At 56.7% G+C, this 20883-nt stretch overlaps 1 protein-coding gene across 1 annotated transcript; it reads left to right on the plus strand.

The window, feature by feature from the left end:
• The first annotated feature begins 5298 nt into the window (after nucleotides 1-5298).
• Nucleotides 5299-17972, plus strand: WNT6 (Wnt family member 6). The gene is made up of 4 exons (XM_030328178.1): nucleotides 5299-5378; nucleotides 15138-15358; nucleotides 15606-15940; nucleotides 17511-17972. The coding sequence occupies exons 1-4, from the start codon at nucleotides 5299-5301 to the stop codon at nucleotides 17970-17972; spliced, it is 1098 nt and encodes a 365-aa protein (XP_030184038.1).
• Nucleotides 17973-20883: the final 2911 nt, after the last annotated feature.

Raw genomic sequence — 20883 nt, forward strand, 5'->3', positions numbered from 1 at the left:
ACTACTGTAGTTCAACTTTGCCTGTTTGGCTTTTTGTTTATATGTTAGTTCTCCTTTAATCTAGAGACCACCCCCCCCAATCTCTTTTTCTTCCCTCTTGCAATGTATTTGTCTTGTAGAATTCCCATTGCGTTTAAAATTAGAAAAACATTCCCTTCCATGCCTGTAAGGCTTTACTTGGTTTGATCCCCCTAAATCTCTCTAGCTTCATCTCCCACCAGGCTGCTTTTCACTCTCTTTCAACCCATGCCAACCTTGATTCAGTGCCCCCACGCCTTCTCCATCCCCCTGCAGGGCCTTTACCAAGGCTGTTCCTTCGGCTTGAAATGCTCTTCCTTCTCTTGTGTCTCCCGGTTAACCCCACCTTATTTTTGTATCTCAGTGGGAGCATTCTCTCCTTGAGAAGGCTGCTCCTCCTTCCCTGGCCTGGCCAATCCCCACCACCAGAGCCTCACAGCCCTTCCCTACTCCTCAACAACACAGGTCAAGGTTGCGTTTTTCCATTTCTTTGTAAGATGATATGATTAATGACCACGAGCTCCTTGAGGTCTGCTTTTCTTCACCATTGTTCCTCCGCTACGTAGCTGGGTGCCTGGCACCTAGTAGGTGTTCCGTTAAAAATGTGCTGGCTGCATACCAGCACGATTAGGAGAGACACCGAGACTGAAACGTCCTGATTCCCTCAGAGGTGGGACCTGAAGCAGTGTGGAGAGGGGGTGTCTCCTGGAGAAGAACGGAGAGGAGGGTGGAGGCTCCCCTCAGAATACCTGAGGCCATGCCAGGGTCCTTCTGCCCACCCCCAGGCCCTAAAGCAGGAGCCAGGTCTGGACTGGGATGGCCGGAGAGGCTCCTGGGTCTGACCACTCCCACCTGGGGCCACTGGGGCTGAGCTGAGTGGAAACAAAGGTTCCCTGGCTTTTCCTAGCCCAGTCCTGGTGGGTGAGCAGCCCCTCCCTCTCAGCCCCTGCTCCCCTTCCCCTCCTCAGAGCCCCTTCCCAACCCCCTCCAGTTCCTTCTCCCTTTGACTGATGGGGTGATTGAAAGGTTGGGGCATAGGTAAGGGTGAGAGATACGGAAGATGTGGGGGCAGGTGGGCCCTGTGGGGAACTGGAGCCTGGGGTCACCTTGGACAAAGGCCCAGAGGGGGGTCTCAGGAAACTAGGTCTGCAAGGCAGGGATTCAAAGAGCTAATGCTGGGAATCAGGGATCCAAGCTCCCACCCTGGGCTGGAAAGTCGCACCATCCTGACTTCAGGTGGGCTGGGAAAGCTGGGGTAGGGCCATGTGGGGGTTCGGAAGGGAGAAGAAAGTGACCCTTTTTATTTCCCCTTCCCTCCATCTCTCTAGAGAGGAGGACTAGCCTTTCCCCTCTATGTTCTCCAGGGACCTAGACACCCAGGGCCCTTAGGAATTCTCAAGTCCCTGTCACCACCCTAAAGGAATGGCAGTTGGGTCCCCTTGCTGGGGAAGAGGGAGGGCGATGCAGAGGGAGGGAGAGAGGGAGGTCCCTGGGAGGGGAAGGGTCACAGGCCCAAATTCCTGGGCTCCTGCAGCTTCAGTCATTCTGAGAAACAAAGAAGCAGAGAAAGTGATTTAGAGACAGACACAAATGGAAACCAAATTCTGGAGATGGGAGAGACACACGGAAAAGACACACAGAAAGATGGGGAGAGAGGATCTAACAGACAGAGAGCTCTGCTTTCCCTGCAGCGACTCTGATGTTATCTGTCTCCAGCTGCCTCTCTCCCCCTCCCCAGTCCCCACCTCTGCCCCTCCTCCCGCTCCCACTCCGCAGCCAGACATCCTTGTGCTCCTTCCGCCTCTCTCTTTTGCATCAGGGCCTAGATGTAGAGTTAAAAGGTTTTCAGGACTGAAGGCAGAGCCACGGAGGAAGAGGTGGAGGGGGCCCAGTGCCCAGAGGACAGGCAGAGGGGGATCAGAGAGGCACCACCCCCCTCCATGCTGCCCCCTTCTGGGCTGCTGTGTTCCCATTCCAGTCTCCTGTGAACGTTCCTCCACATTCATGCGTGTGCAGAGGTGGGGGAGGGGGGAGGGGGGAGATGGGGTTGCATGTGCATGTAATCTCCAGAGAGGCAGGCATGTGTCTCCGTCTGAGTCAGCCCATCTGTGTGTCCATCTGTACCTGTAAGTGAAAGTTATCCAACACTGTCGAAGGGAGGCAAGGGTGTTCTTTGGTGTCTGTGGGTTATCTGGACGCCTGTGCCCAGCTGTGGGTATGTGCGAGAGTGTGCACGTGTGTGTGCATGCATCTTGATCTGTCTTTGTGTACTTCCGTCTCTATCCCCAGCCCTGCTCCATGAAGTTTTCTAAGCTGATAGTGGGGGACTGAAGCCTCAGGAGCATCTGAACTCATCTCTCTAAAGGTTCGGAGGCCATAAGGGCATTTGCTCTGGTTCTGCCCATATGCCAGCCAACCCCTAGAGGGGGGTGCAGAGAAGGCAAAAGAGAGTGAGCAGAGACACAGTTGCCCTGGGAGCCGAGGATTGCCCATCACAGACTCCAGCAGACCCCTTCTCTGCCCCAGTGCTTTTGCAGGCACTACTGGGCCAGTAGATTCTGCAATGGGACTCTGGGTTGGGGGGGTTGCGGGGAGATGAGGGCTTAGGGAATCCAGGGATGGCCAAATATTCTGTACGATCTGGCCAGAGAGAGTGCTGCAGGAGGGGTGGGGCGATCTGTGTGTGTTTGTAGGAAAGGTGGGGGGTGGGGGCAGAAAGGCCGCCTGCGGGGGAGAAGGCTTCTTGGCAAACGCCCCAGTTTCCTGCGCTGATCCCTGCTCCCTGCCACTGCTCCCAATTCTGTTGTTTCAATAACATCATTTTTATCCACCCCACAGAGAGACTGTGTCTTAGGAGAGGGAGGCGAGGGGCAGGGCTAGGACATGAGGGGGTGGTAATGGAAAGAGGCTGGGGTCTGGAGACAGCAGGGACTAGATTTGGGGCGCTCCCTCCTCAGGCAGAGGCAGGGCGGTCCCAGAGCCCTGGTCCCCTGATGACAAAGACAAATACATTAAAATTCTTGCCTCGGAGAAGAATGCAGGATAGGGAGAGCATTTCATAATCTGCAATAACAGTAGCTGGGTGGGGGCAGGGGTGGGTAGGGGACTTAGAACCCAGGCAGTGATTCCCAGGGGTCTGGTCACTGGCCACCTGCAGCCTTTAGGAACCCTCAAAGCTCTCCAGATGCCTGTTGAGCACCATCTGGCCTGAGTGTGTGCCCAATCTGGGTATGTCTTTGAGTATGTAGTGTCCACAGTTGGCATTGCCCTGGAAAAACAGCAACTGTGTACAAAATTAATAGGTGCAGGGGCCATGGGCGGCAGCTGGATGCTATTAAAGGCTAAAATGGGAGGGGGCAACATTTGGGCCTTGTGCCCCTCACTCTCTCTCCCTCAGCCACTAGGGGCCCTACCTCTTCTCTAGAGTGCCCCAGCCACCACCACCCCCCCCCCACCAAAATTCTCTGTACCCAGTACAGGGAATTAGATTGACACAGCTTGGACACCACAGCCATAGAGTTGGGTTCGCAGCAAACCTAAGGAAGCAAAACTTCCCTTTGCGCCTAGGGCAATGTTTCTCCATTTCGGTTCTCCACTGGCTCCTCTGACCTTCCCCAGATCTGCCTCCTCTCCCAGGTTAGGCATCTATGGTCTTCTGTCGCATCCCCTTAGTCCCTCAGCTTCGTCTCTATCCACTTGTCCTCACTCTCTTGGGGACTCAATCTTGCCTTGTCTCTGCTCACCAAGGATGTTTATCTCTTTAGGCGGTGGCTTCCCTCCCTCCCAGAGTTCAGGTGCTATCTCCATCCTAAAAGACCAGGAGCTTTCCTCTGAGTGCCTGAAGTTTCTACCACTAGGGAGACCACCCCCCCCCCCCAACGGTTGATGCCACTCTAGCTGGTGGTGACAGGGAGACTGGCCCTTGCTGAGGAATGTCCTGCACCACCTGTCCTTCGGCACTCCTGGGGCACGCGGGGGCGGAGCAGGGACTGCAGCCACAGCCAGTACGCTAGGCTTGATGAATGGAGCTGTCCCTCCTCCCCACGGAGCCTTTGATCCCCCCCCCCACACCTGGGGGGGTGGCAGGGGCATCAAAGACATTTTTGTGGCATTAGAGAATCAGATAAACGCCATCTCACCTGCAGCTGGCTCTTCCACCCCTTCTGGCCCGGGCCAAGTTGGGGAAGCCACGAGAGGCAGGCACCCGCGGACACGCGAGGCCCGGCTGCCCTGAGTTCTGCCTCCACTAATCTCTCGCAAGACTGCAACCTCAGCTCTATCGCTCGCTTACACGTGCGAGCGCTTGAGCGCAGGCCATCAAGAGGTTCCTCTTGCTGTCTAATCTCCCCTTCGCAGCCCTCCACCCCCCTCCCCGAACGCGGGCTCGAAGAGGCGGGGTGGCTGGGGGAGCGAGAGCGGAGGCCTGGGGCTTCCTCCTTTCCTGGGGAAAGGCTGAGAAAGGGGCGTGCGGCGCGGAGGCGGGGCCGGTAAGGGGTGACCCCTCCAGAGTCCGCCCGGCAGACGGTAGAGTTCGACACCCCTTCCCGGAGCACCCAGCGCCCCAGGCAGACTTCCTCTCCCGGCCCCCTCTCCAGCATCTCCCTCCGAACCACCGCCCCCACCCCCCCAACTCCCTCATTCCTGGGAAGTTTTCTCTCTTTACAGTCAACAAACCTGTCAAACGTCTCCCTTCCAGCCCGTCCCCCATTCCCCAGCTCCTCTTCACCGCCCCCCCTTACCCCTCTCCACCCTACTTCCCCGCCCCTCGTTGCCCCCGACTCTGGGAGGCGGCGGGGTCTCCCAGTCCGAGAGAGGCAAAGCGAAGGGGTGAGGCAGGCGGGTCCCGCAGCCACCGGCGCGCTCGGGCCCCGCCCCGGGACCTCGCACCCGCCCTCCGCGGAGCTCCGCGCCTCCAGCCCCGGGGCGCACGGCTCCCTCCCGAGAGTCCCGCCGCCTGACTGTCGCAACTGCCACCCCACGGCCCCCCTGGCCCCCGCCCCCGCCCGGGCCCAGCTCCCCTCCCACCCCCGCCCCCGGCTCTGATTTCTTCTCCCGAGCGAGCTCGGCGGGAGACACAGGCGCTGGCTGCCCCGTCCGCTCTCCGCCTCCGCCGCGCCCTCCTCGCCCGCGATGGGCCCCCCCGCCGCCGCCGGAGCCATCGCCTCCCGGCCGCCGCCGCCGCCGTAGCCGCGCTCGCCCTGAAGCCCGCGCCGCCGCGCGCACCGGCTGGCCCCGCAGCCTCGCCCCCTGACCGCACCGGCCCGCGGTAGAGCGCTCACGATGCTGCCGCCCGCGCCCTCCCTCCTCGGGCTGCTGCTGCTGCTGCTCCTGTGTCCCGCGCACGTCGGCGGACTGTGGTGGTGAGTGCTGTGTCGGGCTGGCTGTCCCCGTGTGGCTACTGAAGCTCAAGGGTGGGGACTTCGGGACTGACTGGCGGGGAGGGGTGGCGGGTGGCTCAGAAACGCGGTCCCGCTGCTTCTGGGCAGTACCTGCGAGCGAGCGGGAACCCAGCCCTAGGGCAGCTGGGGAGGTGCCGGGAGGTGCGTGCCGCTCTCCTGCCAGACACCGCCTGGGCCACTTCTAAACTGCCACTCAGATGTTCCTAAACCCACACCCCGCACATTCTATTGTATTTCCTCCTACCTTGTGCTACACACCCTCCCCACTCTCTTTCAACCCCCTCCGGTTATGCGCCCAATCCAGGTCCTCAAGGAACTGGCACGCGGGTAGGAAAGAGCTACCGGGTAGACAGCGGGAGGATCTGCAGTGAGAGATCCAAAGAAAAGAGTGTGTGAGGAGGGCCCTGGATTTAGGGGAGGAGGACTGGATTTGTGGGAAAGAGAAGAACAAGGTGGTAAGCCACAAAGCAGGGAAGGTCCAACAGCTGTCTCTTCCCCGCCTTACTTTGCTCAACAACCCACCAGCTTCTCGCTGAGAAGCTGAGTGCTACTTCAAAGTGGTAGTGGCGGGGAAAAAACGTAAAGGGAAACTGAGTCAGGACCGCGGTTTTCTCTACATCCTTCCCCCAGAGCAAAGAAGAGGAGGAAAGACAGGAAAGGGACCTAGGCTCCGACCCTTCCAGATGTGGGGGGTCAGAAATGAAAAAAATGCAGCTCGGGAGGTACTGAGAATCGTGAAGGGTCGCGGTGGAAGAGAGGGAGGCCTGGCCAGCCAGGAGATGGGGACGTCTTCCCAGACCTGGCCTCCAGACCGGGCCCTAGCTAGAGCAGACACCTACGCAGCTAAGGTCGCGGGAACTTTGAGCCTTGGGGATGGACAGCAACTGGAAAGGTGGGTGCCGGGTCGAGACCTCTCAGAGATCCGGATCCCGGAGACTTTCTTTTCCTTCCTAGTCTCTCTGGAGCTGCAAAGACCCGCCTGGAATAGATCAGAGTTTGAAGAGGAGGGACTTGGACAATACCGCTGATGCGTCAGCCAATCCTAAGAAAGCAGGGTCTGGTCTATTTGCATAGGGCCATGTCATTGGCTGGATTCCCTATCCTCCGCTCCTCTTCCACCCTCCCCCCCACCCCATTTGGATGGAGGGGTGGGGCAGGCAGATCCTTCTCCCCCCGGGAGATAGAGAGCTGGATGCCCACACAGGGAGCTGCTGGCTGCTATCCCTCTTTCGTGATGCGGGAGAGATGTCCCTTGGGGGTGTCAGTGAGGGAGCAAATCGAGGATGACCCAGGTCCCGGCCAGGGAACATGCGTCCTTCGATCCTGGCTTGGTATAATGCTGTGTCAGTTTTGAAATAGACAGACCTGAGATCTAATCTCGGCCGACAATAAGTCTGTGACCTTGGGCAACTCACTTCTCCCTGCGCCTCAACGTCTCAACTTTAAAACTGGGAAACAGTCCCCCTACCTGGTAAGCTAGATAGGAGGATTAGATGGGAGGATCTACAAAATGATCTGACACTGGGAGGTGCTCCATCCATAAGTGTAAGTCTCCTCCTCCACGCTGCGGGTTTTCCAGGCTAGAGTTTGTAGGGGTGAAAAGGATTAATTTAAATTTAAAATTCCAAGAGTCCCAAGCAAAACTTTGTAAAAGAATCTCTGTCTTGTTTCCCAGACACACATTTCTAATTTTGCCCTTTCTCAAGGTATGGGGTCAGAGGTCTCTCCCAGATGGTAGCCGCCCTCCCTCCTCTCCTTTTCCATTTATCCGGCTCATTGTCATCTTTCCAGTTAGAACAGCACATCTTCCACGACACTGTCTTTTTGTCTTTCTTCCTTTGCCTTCTGTGTGTTCCTACTGCACCCCATGCATGGGACAACCATGCCAGTTACTGCGTTTTACTGACAACCGTCCCCTCTGTGGTCTCTCTTCCCTGCTCCTGGAAGTCAGAGCCTTTGTCTTTGGGCCCTGGAGGCTAAAGGTGCTGGGGAAGTATTGTGGAATGTTGCTGAATTGGTTGATTCACCTTCCTGGGGCTTGTATTGTGGGGGTTCTTTTGTTCAAGAGGGGCTGGTGGGTGGGTGACAAGCCAGAGGGAGAGAGGTCTGGTCCCTTGGAGACTGACCCTGAAGCTGGGAAGCAGGGAGTGGGGGAGGAGGTGAGGAGGGCAGGTGTAGGAGAACACAGGGGCCTTCATGGCTGCAGCTGCAGAGCAAGCTGGGTGAAGAGTGAGAGGCTGGGGTGATAAGGTGTCCAGCAAGTGCCTCGCTCAGATGCTTCCCACAGAGAACCTGCCTCTCCCACCTGCACTGGCCCCCTCACTCTCCTCTGTTTCTGACACTTCATTCCTTTGGTCTGAGCCCAGATTCCTTTCTTGGGATCTTTGACTCTACTTGCTGACACTCTTGTCCCCACCCCATCCTACCATTGCTCTCTGAGATCAGGCTTGGGCTGGTGGGCTGGACCCAGCATCCCTGGTGGCCTAAGGCTCCCGTCACTCTTTGCCCACCCCCCACCCCCACACTGCCCTTTACCCCAGCTTCACTTAGGCTAGTAACTTTATCAGGCTAGGGGCTTCCAGGTCGTTCTTTGACCTGCTTGCTGGCCCTCTTTTCCCTGCTTCTCAGAGAATGCTAGCCGGGCTGGGGCTCTAGCAGTAGGCAGGGAAGCAGCAGCCCTGCACACCATCCTGACATGCTAATAGCCTCCAGGGTGGGAACAGAGAGGACCCCAGGAACGCTGAGTGACTGGATTGTCCTGACTAGGAAAGGAGGCTCCTGTAGGGGAATGATCCAGGGCCTGGAATAGGCTCAGGTACCTGGCTCCAGGTTCCAGAAAAGTCTCCCTTCCGCTTCCTTTCCCCCTCCCCCTCACTCCCCCTCCATGCAATGCATGCTTTCTAAACTCTGCCTCCGGCCTCTCTGTCTGTCTCTCTCCCATCTGTAACCATATCTTTGTAAATCACAGAATCCCAGATTCCAGGACATTGGCCAGGCTCTCTTGAGGTCATCTTGTCCAGCCCACTGCCTGCAGGCCATCCAGCATGTGCCCTGGCCCCGACAGATCCCATTTTGAGACCGAGGCAGAGAGAGAAAGTCTGTGGCTTCCTGGTCACCAGCGCCCACCCCACCAGCCTGCTCTCTGAGCCCCTCCCACCCTCCCCCAGGAAGTTCTCCTCAATGTCTGACCCATCTTTATTTATGCTCTCAATCAGTGCATGTGGAAAATAGCTCACTCTCACAGAATAGATCAAATCAATCTCCCTTCTCTCTTCCTCTTTCCTCTTTCTGTTTTATATTTTCTATGAAAGAAACCAACCCTCCCCCTTGTTCCACTAGCAAAAATACCACCCAGTCTCACTCCCTTCCCCCATCTCATCTTGCCTTTCTCCTCCCCCCCCCCCGCTCCCCCTCACCCATTATGGAAAGGAAACAGGAACCAGAGGCCTAGGACAACCTCATCTCTGGCCCCACAGGGAGTCAGGGAAAGGACCCAGGCTTCTTCATGACACCCAGGTTTTCCAGCTGGGATCCCCCCTCCACCCCAGGCTGGGCTTGGCCATCCTCCTCCATCCTGTCTTTATCTGACCCTTTGTGGGCAGTCCTATTCCTGGCCCCCACCAAGCTCCCGGCGGGGTGGGAACTGGGGTGGGGTGGCCACCCAGTACCCCCCTCCAGGCCTCCCGCCTTGGCAGCTTCCCCTGGAGGGAGACAATGGGGCTGTGAGCAGAAAAGGGCAGGGGCAAAAGGAGGCTGGCTCTATCTGGGCCAGAGCATGCCCCAAGCCCACCAGAGCCCTGGCACTGTGACATTTCCTGGAGGGGGGGGGCAGCCCCCTCCCGCCCTGTTCTCATCGGAAGCCAGGAGTTGGTGGGGGGAGGTCAGTGGGAAGTTTGATCACCAGGGCCCAGCGAGGGGGATTCCAGAATGTGTACTTTGATGGAGAAATGCAGCTGTGGAGGGGATGAGGCGAGGGCGGGGTGGGGAAGCCGGGGCGGGGGTCAGGCTGGCAGCAGCAGGGCGCCTGGCCAGCCTGAGCCGGAGGCGCTAGGGAACACAGAAGCCTGTCCCTAGGGACTGGGCAGAGCGCCCTCTAGCCTATGTCCTCCTTCCTGCCGGAGGCGGGGTGGGGCGAGACCTTGGGTGCTTCCCCTGATCCACCTGAGGAGGAGCTGAGGGAGGGAAAAGGTCGCTGGGAGGGAGCTCCGGTTTTCCACCTGGCCTCCAAAGCTGGTTCCTCCAGCTCCAAGCCCTCCATTTAAGCCAGAAATTAGAAATTAGATCTAGAAAGGACTTGGAGATCATCTAGGCCAATCATTTCACTTATGGTTAGAAGTCCAGCAAAGTCCAGGAACTGGAGGGGACTTGCCTCAAGCCATCCAGAATGCAGGCAGTGAGCACTAGGGCTGGGAGTCTACCTCCTGCTGAGTACCTCATCCCTGCGTGCAGTGAGGGGTGGGGGGGTGCGGTCAGGAAAGGGGTACAGGGCCTTCCACAGACCCTTTCTGCTCCCCAGCCCCACCTTCACATGGGTGCTCCCCACCTCACTATGGGAGAGCAGAAGACACATGACAGATTCTCCTCAGAGAATCCAGTGTGTGTTTGGGGGGGGGGCGGTCAATGTGTCCACTCCTTTGCCTCCCACAGCCCTGACCAGTAGGAAGCCCTCTTGACTGGTGACGTTCATCAGGGAAGGGAAAGCCCCTGCCTCTTCCAAGAGCCATGAGAAGGAGAGCAGCGTGAGGAGGTGGGAAGGACAGTGTCCAGGACGGGGCAGAGGGAACCAAACTGGGCCAGCGTGGGAGAGGGGTGGAATGGGGTATCTGGTGGGCGGTGGGGAGGCAGGGGTTAATGGAGCTGGGGCATCACTGGCTTTGATGTGGTGTTTGGGGTGGGGGTAGTGGCTGGGGGATGGGGAGCAGTAATTATCGAGTTAGACAGAGCAGGACAGGACAGGCGGGCGGGCACAGGCCCGGGCCCAGCCGCCTCAGCAGCCGTCAGGCAACATTTTTCTGCCCCTTCTCCACCACCCACCTCCCCACCCCCATACAGCCCCCACCCACAGCCCCAGGGCTCAGGGCTCCCTCTGCTGGCTCCTAGGAGGTGGGGGTCAGACTAAGGACCCTGGGGGTGGGGAGTGTGAGGAAATAGAGGGTGGCTGGCCAGGAGGCCCTTCAGAGGAAGTCGGGCACCAAAAGGGTCTGTGATCTCCTTGGCCTCGATAATCCACTCAGGAGTGCTCTCTGGGGAAGGGGAGGGTCCCGGAGGGTGCTTCTGGTTCACAGGCAGGGCCGGTGAGGGAGGAAGGAACACAGGGATCCCAGCTGAGAAGTCAGGGCAGACAGCTGGAGAAAAGGGTGTTCTCGTGAATCCACAAACAGCTGCCTGCACTCCTACCATTTGCCCTGCTCTGTGCAGGCCCAAGACATGAATGGGGGTGTGAATGGGAGGACAAAAAGCACTTTGCTAGAGCTCACCGTCTGGGCAGGCTCTTCTCATGTGTACCAGGGAAGTTGTCAGGTATCATGATTCCCATTTGACGGTCATGGACACTGAGGTTGCGAAGGTCAGGTCTCATTCATTCAACAAATATTAAGTGCCCACTTCACATGCAAGGGACTTGCTGACGTCTTAAGAGAAGCAAATGGCGGAGCCCAGATCGAAACCCAAGTCACAGACTCCCCAGACTCTGCACGTGTGCCACGAATGACATCGTGACACATCGTGACATCGTGACATCGTGACAGCGTGAGATCTTTGTCTTTAGTGTGTCTTTCACCTAAGTGGAGAGAGAAGACAGGGCGACACGACAAAATAGTTATGCCACTGGCAGGATAATGAGCACCCCCAGATGAGCGACACCTGAGGTGATGGGGGGGAGGGGTGGTCAGTGAGGGCTGGGCTCAGGGGCGACAGGGATCTGAGGTGAGCTCGGAAAGATGCCGGGTGTGATTTTGATGACTTAGGGATTGGGAGGGGGTGGCTCTGAGTCCAGAAAGCTGGAGGTGTAATCTGGGATGGATGCAGTGAGCCAACCCTGCTTGGCAGAAGGGCTGTGTGGAGGATGGTGTGCGCGGGCATCTCAGCTCTTCCGAAACCCCACGTGGTCATTCCCTCCAGTCCCTTTGGGTTTAAAGAGATTCACCCAGAGGCGCCTGGGTGGCTCAGTTGGTTGGGCATCTGATTCTCGATTTCGGCTCTGGTCATGATCACAAGGTTTTGTTCATGAGTTCGAGCCCTCTGTGGGGCCCTGAGCTGACAGCCCCTCCCCCGCACACACACATGCTCCCTCTCTTTCTCAAAATAAACAAATAAACTTAAAAAATAACATTCACCTAAACTTCTTGAAGTACGGATTCCTCCATTGAGTGGCCAAGGTCGGCCACCTCTTTCCTCAGATGTTCGTCTGTATAACGGGGGTGAAGTGGGTAGAGGAGGAGTAGATGGTTTCTGGCATTCCCTTTGGCCCTCTGAATCTGGAGACGGAAAGGTAGGTTAGGCCAGAACCTGGGGCCCCCAGGGCTTAGAGCTACAGATGTTGCCAGTAGGAGCTGGCTGTCCCTAACGCCACCTCACTTGGCTATCGATTCTACCAACCAAGGTCCTGGGAGGGAGATTTTGGCATCTGCCAAGCCAGTTAGAATGGCCAACCTTAGGCCTGTCCCTTCTTGTCTGCAAGATTTCCTTTAGGACTAGCCTCATTTTTTCTATGCCCAGGAATGGCTATTTGATTAGGATCTCAGATCCTACCTGCTATATATTATATAACTCCTACACCACTGTGCTTAGCTCCCCAAACAAGCAGATGCTCCCAAAAGGGTACATCTTCTCTGGGCTAACCCCAGGCCAATGCTGACTCAGAGGCCAAAAAAGCAGAGTTGATTCCCTAAGGAAGCAGAAGGGAAGAAAGGAGGGTAAAGAAAGAGGGGAGATGGGGGAGTTATTTCTTGATGTTATGTCCAGTGTTAACTTGGAGGGGACAAGGGAGCTTCTCGGGCAACTTCTCCTGTTTCTGAAGCGCGGAGAGAGAGCTGACTTGCCCACAGTGGCTCAGCTCACCCAGAGTTGACAGAGACCAGGGTGCAGAAGTGACGCTTGATGTTTTGCCCGATGCCCTACCCCCCCACCCCCACTCCTCTTCTGGACTTTCCTTTCCTGTGACTTGGGGATGGGAGCGAGGACAGGAGGGCAGGGAGCAAGCTGGTCCCTTGGGATTCTAGCTGCTACTACTGCCCATCCCTCCTCCTGACCAGCTTGTAAACAAGCCTTGTTCCCAGGCAGCAAGCCAGCCTGGGGAGCCAGACCCGGACCAGCAACTGACTCTGGGGCAGCCCCTCAACCCTGCAAAGGGCTGGCCCCACCTCCGGGAGGGCCCTACCCTTCCTGCTCCTCCCGATTTCTCTCCTATCTCTAGCCCCTGGCAAGCAGACAAGGTCAGGAGGTTTTTGCTTTTCTCCCTGCATACCCCCACCCTCTCTTGCTTCCCTAGGGCAGGAGGAGGGAGAGGAGAGGGATGGGGTCAGAGTAACCTTGAGAGGATAAAACCAGTCAACCTTGGGAAATTAGGGAGTTAGCAGAGGGCAGGGCTGGGAAGAGAGACTGGGGAGCTTAGTGGCATGGGGGGTGGGGTGATTTGGGGAAGAAGAGTTTGCAGAGCCCCAGACTCCCAGGTGGAGGCCTGGACAATCAGGTGGCAGGAAAGGAGCTGGACAGTCATGGGGAGGCCTGCTTCCCTGCCTCTGCATCCAGTGGGGGGTGGGCAGAGGAGGGGTGGAGAGAGAGGAAGCTGATTAGCAGTCATGGAATCTCATGTGGACAAGGTCCTGGACTCAAATGAGGACATTCTCCTTAGAAGGCTCATTCATTCATTCATTCATTCATTCAAAAACATGGATTAAATGGTGTTCGTTGTAGTATTAGAACAATCATTTGTAATATTGTAGTATTATAGTAATCATTTGCACATTTTCGTAACAAAAGTTGGGGGAAATACGAATTAAGCACCTAAAAATCTGCCACAGGAAACAAAAGAAAATGTCAGTTCTAACTCCCAAGGTGCTCGTAGTCTTATCTACTGACCCTATATAACCATGCTGGAAGCCTTCTCAAATCCTTTTTGTAATGAGGTGGCTAAACAGATGGGGGTAGGGGAGGATCGATGATACACGGGGGGAGAGAAAGAAAGAGACTGATAAACTCTTGTGGTCACTGGGCCACTGGGAACCACCTTGTGCTGCCCTATCCATGGCACACACTATCCACTGCTCCATCCACCACTTTTCTAGGGTTGGGAATGGGCTGGGGCTGGACCTTTCCAGGCTGCAGTTGGAATGCAGTGATGGTCAGGTCCTAAGCGTGGAGGAAGGAGTCTGGACTATAACTCTTCACTGAGAAAAGAATTTTGGCTCCAGGACTACTTGGGTGGGGAGGCTGACAATGATCTGATGGGGTGGAGTGTGTGTGTTGGGGGGGGGAGTAGGAGACCTTAGAAAGAACTGAACTTACACATCTTCTTGCAACGGCCTCTTTAAGCATCTCGCTCCCCAGAGTTGAGAAGTTCTACCTTAAGACCTAAATTCTTCTTGCTGCTGTTCAAGCCCATTACATCTCATTGTTGTGGGGCCAGAACATGCCTGGGCAGCCTGTTCTTGTGGAGCAAATGGGGACAGGGGGGCCGATGGGCATGAAGGCTAAAATGAAAAGTAGGCCACCTTGACCTTTGGCACCTACCTCCTACCATTTTCCTCCACATTTTCTATCTCCTGGTGCTACTTCTCCCCACCCGGAGTCTTTTTCTGTCCTCTGCTGAAGGGTTTTTGTGTGATCTCAAATTACTCTCAGGTCCAAGTGCTCCGCCCACTCATTCCTGCAGCACAGGGACCACAGCTAAGCGTTCATCAAATAAGAGCGATCTGATTCAAGGAGTTCCACTCAGCTGCGAGTAACCTTAACCTTCAGGGGTCTGGTCTATGGAAACCAAATAACAGCTCTCTCCTTAGGTGGAATGAAGGCTGGGAACGGAAGGATTTCTGGAAGTGTGTGGAACTTCCCATTCGGTCTTTACCCACACCAAGCCAAACAGGCATTCCCCTTCCCCAAACCAGTTAGGTCACAACCAGTGACGTCAGGGCCTGGCCTGCCTTGCCGGCCATCCTGCTCTGAAAAAGTCACAGACCCTGGAACGGAAGGGTAGTGTCACTTACTTCACCATAATGCTTCAGAGGCTCAGTCCCCCAGCTACTTCCTCCTGCTCTCCAGCTCAGAGAGATAGAGGATATCCTCATGCAAGGGCCCACCTTAGGGATCAAAGCCCAACCTTCCCATTTTACAGAAGGAGAAACTGAGCTAGAGAGGGGGTGTGAGCTTCATCACCCTTTGGGGTCAGGCCTGTTCTTTGTCTCCCTTTTGGCTCACCTGGTGCCGGGTGCCCTCACCTTGAGTCAAATTCCTAGAAGGACTTATTAATGAAGATGTGCACAGAAGGATAAGGCTGAATCCTTGCTCTATAGCAATTTCGGTCTCAACTCTAGTGAAAGGGGACATGGGACAGTAAGAGAACCAGATGGGACAATCTCACACTCAGTTGGGGTGGGGGGAGAGAAGAGGCGTGTCCCAGCACCAGCTAGGTGCTCAGGTGGGCTGAGCGGGACTGGCCTCCCTCCCCGCCCCCGCCCCAGCCCTTTGAGTCATATCTTGGACGTGCTGTTCTTTGCTTTCCAGGGCGGTGGGCAGCCCCTTGGTCATGGATCCTACCAGCATCTGCAGGAAAGCGCGGCGGCTGGCAGGGCGGCAGGCTGAGTTGTGCCAGGCCGAGCCAGAGGTGGTGGCGGAGCTAGCCCGGGGCGCCCGGCTCGGGGTGCGGGAGTGCCAGTTCCAGTTCCGATTCCGCCGCTGGAACTGCTCCAGCCACAGCAAGGCCTTTGGGCGCATCCTGCAGCAGGGTCAGTGTGGGGAGAGCACCTGGGGGGGGGAGCTGCTTTTTCTTTTCGGGGATCAGAGGAGAGGGGGGGTTGGGGGGGCGGCTGCGGGAGCCCCACCTCTCCCGCCGGTCTGTGGGTACCCTGTCCCGACCCTGCCTCCCAGCCATGCTGCCACGCCCACCGCAGCGCCTCCCCCCTCCCCGCCACCCCCGGGGACCCAGCCTCGGCCCTGCCGGCTGACTTCCCCCACCCTGCGCCCGGCCCGCAGACATCCGGGAGACGGCCTTCGTGTTCGCTATAACGGCCGCGGGCGCCAGCCACGCCGTCACGCAGGCCTGCTCCATGGGCGAGCTGCTGCAGTGCGGCTGCCAGGCGCCCCGAGGGCGGGCCCCGCCGCGTCCCCCGGGCCTGCCCGGCACCCCTGGGCCCCCCGGCCCCGCCGGCTCCCCCGACGGCAGCGCCGCCTGGGAGTGGGGGGGCTGCGGCGACGACGTGGACTTCGGGGACGAGAAGTCGAGGCTCTTTATGGACGCGCGGCACAAGCGGGGACGCGGAGACATCCGTGCGTTGGTGCAACTGCACAACAACGAGGCCGGCCGGCTGGTGAGTATGGGCAGGGGTGTGTAAGAGAGTGTGTGGGTATGAATGTGTGGGTATGGGTAGGTGTGAGTGGACGTGGGTGACGGTGGGGTGTGCGGGAGCGTGTTTGTAGACGTGTGAGGAAATGGGGGTGCGAATGAGGGCGTGTATGTGCAGGAGTATGTTAATGTGTGTGGGAGCCAGCGAGGCAGAAAGGGCGCACTTGGGAAGACTGGCTGGGGGCATGTGGATGGGCATGTGGCAGGCAAGGTGGCCAGCCTAGAAGAGGGAGTCCCTTGGGAGGCCTAGGAAGGCCTAGAGCTGGTGATCTAGTGGGCAGGATGGGGAGGGGACACCCAGAGAAGAGGACTCAGGACCTCAGGTAGGGAAGACAAACCTCTGAGACCCGACAGGTGAGGCAAAGGCTGGGATAGGTAGAGATCTGGCTACCAGCACAGGGACAGAGGAGGGTGACAAAAGCTGGGGATGAAAGAGAAGATAGAAGCTGGGGCAAAGGTCTGGAGGTGGAGGAGTTGGGAGAAGTGAGGGAGGCCAGGGAAAAGGGCCAGAACGTGGCCAAGGAAGGCTTGGAAAGGTGTGAAAGACAAGGCTGGTGAAGGTAGGAGGGAGTCAGCTAAAGGCCAGGAAAGCTGTGACTGAATCTGGGCATTTGCCAACTGGCTGCCCACCAACTCCAGACTGGGCCCTGCCTCTCCCCTTCCCTCTGGAAGGAGGAGTCCCCATACCCCCACCCCCACCCCCAGCTCTCGGTCAGATGTTTCCAGGAGGGAGGGTGAGAAAGGAAAGAAACCTGGGAAGGGGAGGGGGGCGCACAAGTCTGCATTTCAGGTTGGCCTCTGGACTCTGAGCTTCCACAGATGATATTGCTAAGTCATCTGACACCATAAATCTTAGTGGGGTTGTGACTCTTAGACCCCAGCTTCAGGCACAAATTGCAAATAAGGGGCAGGGGTTCTGGATTCACCGTCGGCCATCCTGAAACCTATGCCTTAGTTCTAAGATGCTCTAGGGACCGCCCCCCCCCCACATCCTGTGTCCTCTAGGGTTCAGCCCTGAGGCATCAGGCAGGGAGTAAGAGGGGGCCCAGAGAGGAATGTCCAGACAGGCCCACATACCTGTCAGACGCCCAGGAGGCTGGCTCTGCTCAGCCCTGTCTGGGGCCGAGAGGGGCAGCAACGAGGGGGCCCTGTTGGCAGCAGGAGGTTGGCAGGAGGAATAGAGCACGACAGCTGCAACCCCTCCCTGCCTCTAGGGAGACTCTCACCCCAGCCGTCAGTTCTGCTTTCTCTCTCTCCCATTCCCTGACTTTGCGTCCTGCGATCTCTGCTGCACACTGCGCCCCACTCCCCCCAACTCCTCTCACTCTTCCAACTTTGTAATTTTTCCTTCTCTCGGAGCTGTTGCTCCCTGGGTTTCCTCCTCTCCACCTTGCGCTCTCTTGGTTTTGGTCTGCTCTTTTCTCTCTTCAGTCCACCTCACCCTCCCCATCTAATTTTTTGTCGGTCCTCTGGACCTTTCCCCCACTCCGTACCCCCAATCTGTCCGCATCCGCCGGCTCCTTTGCTCCCTGCAGGCCGTACGGAGCCACACGCGCACCGAGTGCAAGTGCCATGGGCTGTCGGGCTCGTGCGCGCTGCGAACCTGCTGGCAGAAGCTGCCCCCGTTCCGGGAGGTGGGCGCGCGGCTGCTCGAGCGCTTCCACGGCGCCTCGCGTGTCATGGGAACCAACGACGGCAAGGCTCTGCTGCCCGCGGTCCGCACTCTTAAGCCGCCGGGCCGCGCCGACCTGCTCTACGCCGCCGACTCGCCCGACTTCTGCGCTCCCAACCGGCGCACCGGCTCGCCGGGCACGCGCGGCCGCGCCTGCAACAGCAGTGCCCTGGACCTCAGCGGCTGTGACCTGCTGTGCTGCGGCCGCGGGCACCGCCAGGAGAGCGTGCAGCTCGAGGAGAACTGCCTGTGTCGCTTCCACTGGTGCTGTGTGGTGCAGTGCCACCGCTGCCGCGTGCGCAAGGAGCTCAGCCTCTGCCTCTGACGCGCCGTCCGGCTCTCCAAACCGCGCGCCCCTCGGCATCTGCGGGACCTCTGGACTCCGGAGGGGGCGCTGCCCCGCTGCTCGCAGCGAAGGTCCATCTTCCAGGCCTCCGCCACCTGTGAGGCGGCCAGGCGTGAGATACACGCCCGCCCACGAAAGCGAGGGGCGCTGAAGGCCATCCACCCCGGGGGAGCGCTCTGGAGGGCCCCCGGGGGAGGCTATGTAGTCCCTCTCGCTCTTTGGCCCCCATATGGAAAGCAAAGAGCCAAACTCGAGGCCTCTGGACGCAGGACGCCTTAGAACTGCTGGCTATGGGGTGGGTGGGTGAGTTTAGTATCAATAAAAATATTTAAACCAATAGGACTGGGCCCACAGTTTGGGAGGGAGCTGGCCTCCTGGGCGCCACCATGGGGCCAGGCTTCCGAAGGAGTGTGTAAAGGAAGATGGTTTTGATAGAACTAGCATCTCAGGGGTTATCACCTTAGGTCCCTATCTCCCCTACTGAGTTAGGTTCTCCTGGCAACCGTGGAGAAGAGTGCGGATTCTTCTGGTTCACCCTTGTCAAACATCTCTGGCCTGGATCTGCAAGCTGGGAAAAACCTAGCTGTCCTTCTTTAAAGGGACAGACTGAAAAGGTCTAGGAAAAGAAGACCAAAAGCCTCTGGTAGTGTACTCAGCTCTCAGTCCAGCCCTCATCTTCTCTGGGGAGGGTGACACCTTTATCTGCCCTTCTGTTTCTGTGATTCTTGGGGACTTTGAGGGTAGACTTCTAGGGCCACCCAAGCCCATAGGATTAAAGCACTTTATAAACTGTAGAATGTGATGAGATTATGTACTCACTAATGTACATATGTACTAATGTAACATCAGGCTTTTTAACCACCAAAACTAACTTCATTGAAAAGACTGCCCCGATCAGCATTTCTAATCACACTCAGTGGGGGAGGATGCAAAGTTGTCCCAAGTTTCTCCGGGCACCCAAACACATTTCCTCCCTTCTGGTTCTTTCTCAGAAAGCTGATGTCGAGGCTGCAGGGACAGGGAGGAAAGGTTGGAGGTTCTGGGTTCTCCAGAGCTGGACCTCATGCCTCCATCTTCCCGCGGAGAGAATGGGGCGGGGCCATAGGCAAATGGCTAGGATTCAGAGCCCCAATTTTCCCACAGTCCAAATACTGCAGGAGAGAATGCCTAGGTGTGTAGGCAAAGCATGAGCTTTGGATTCAGGCACTCTGTGTTTGAAGCTGCTGCTGCTGCTAAGAAGTTTACAATATAGGCATGTTAGCCTCAGTTTCTTTGTCTATATAATGGAATACCATCATGTTTCAGTTATCCATTGCTGCATAACAAAGGACCCCCGAATAATTACTTCTCCTGATCCTTTAGGTTAGGATTTTTTTCAGAGTTCAGCTTGGTGGCTCTGCTCCTTATGGCAGGGACCAATGGTTGTGGTCATTCACCTGGCTGCCTTCTGCAGTGGCTGGGCCAGGCTGAACAGTCTAAGAGGCTTGACTCATATGTCTAAGTAGTGCCTCAGAGCTCCTCCAGGGTCTCCTCCTCTCCATGTGGCTAGCTTGGGCTTCCTTACAGCATGGGGGCCTTGGTTTAGTTACACTTCTTACCTAGGCTGGCTTTCAAAATGGACATGCTGAGTGTGAAGGCAGAAGCTCCTTACAGTCCAGCCTTGGAAGTGACGTAGCATTGCTGTCACTCCCTGTTGGTCGACACAAGTCACAGAACCAGTGAAAATTCAAGGGAAGGGGAAAGGGACACCATCTCTCACTGGGAGAGTGGCACCATTATCAGGACCATTCACATCCTCATAGAACCATGGGGGAGGATTCTTCTGAGACATGAAAAGCACTTAGCATAGCATGTAGCACAATAGTTTATGTCAGGCTTATATTTAATAAATGGTAGTTTCTGTGAGAGTGGGAATAGAGAACTGATGCCTTGTAGGTATTGGGCAGACCTTGATTGCAAATGAAGATACTCAACTCAAACTAGCTTAGGTCAAGGGAATTAACTATGAAAAACAATTAAAAGGGAATTAATTACCTGGGAAGTGCAGGGGTGAGACTGAATTCAAGCACAACTGAACCCAGAGGGCCAGACGATGTCATAGGTCTTTCTCCCTTGTCTTCTTCCCTCACTACCCGCCCCCCCAACATCTATGGTTTCTAGCTTATCTCTGCCCTTCTTTTCACACTACCTTCATTATCTCCTGCTGCAGATAGACCTTCTCTATATGTCAGCCCTATGCCCACATTCTTAGAGCTGGTGATCGAAAAAGAATGGCTTTCCCAGCCAAAGTCCTAAGAAAGACCCTGATTTGGTCAGCTGGGGTCACTTGCCCACCCCCAAACCAATAACTGTCCAGGAAGATGTACTACCGTGACTGGGATTGACAGCCTGAGCTAAGACCACAGGTATTGGGGGCACAGGGAGGAGAGGAGAGTTTTTCAGTGAAACAGAAGGAAGGGGAACTCACCCTGGATGTAACAGACCTTAACCATGGCTTTCAGTGTATCTGGCCTCCCTCCCCACAATGCCTCTGCATCTGCCTCTTGACCTAGCCTGGTTCAGCCCTCAAGAATCACGTTTGGGATCCCAGAGTGAGGCATATATGGAGAGGGATATCAGGCTGCAGTGGGAAGGGAAGGGCATCTGAATTTTCCTTCCTGCCTCATCCTGACTCCTTTAGGTCAAACGCCTGAGCTTCAGAGAAGTTGGACTCAGAACCTTCAAATGCCCGAACTTCAGAGAATCTGGACTCAGAACCTCTTCTACTCAAGGGGGTTTGACAACTTACCAAGGGTGAGAGTGGAACTGGCATCATGGGCAGCATGGAGGAGAAATGAAGCTTCCTAAATTACAGTTATCTTCAGGGCTCTGCCTTCCCCAGAGCTGGGTT

This window comes from Lynx canadensis, chromosome C1 (genome assembly GCF_007474595.2).
Source record: "Lynx canadensis isolate LIC74 chromosome C1, mLynCan4.pri.v2, whole genome shotgun sequence".
Classification (NCBI taxonomy): domain Eukaryota; kingdom Metazoa; phylum Chordata; class Mammalia; order Carnivora; family Felidae; genus Lynx; species Lynx canadensis.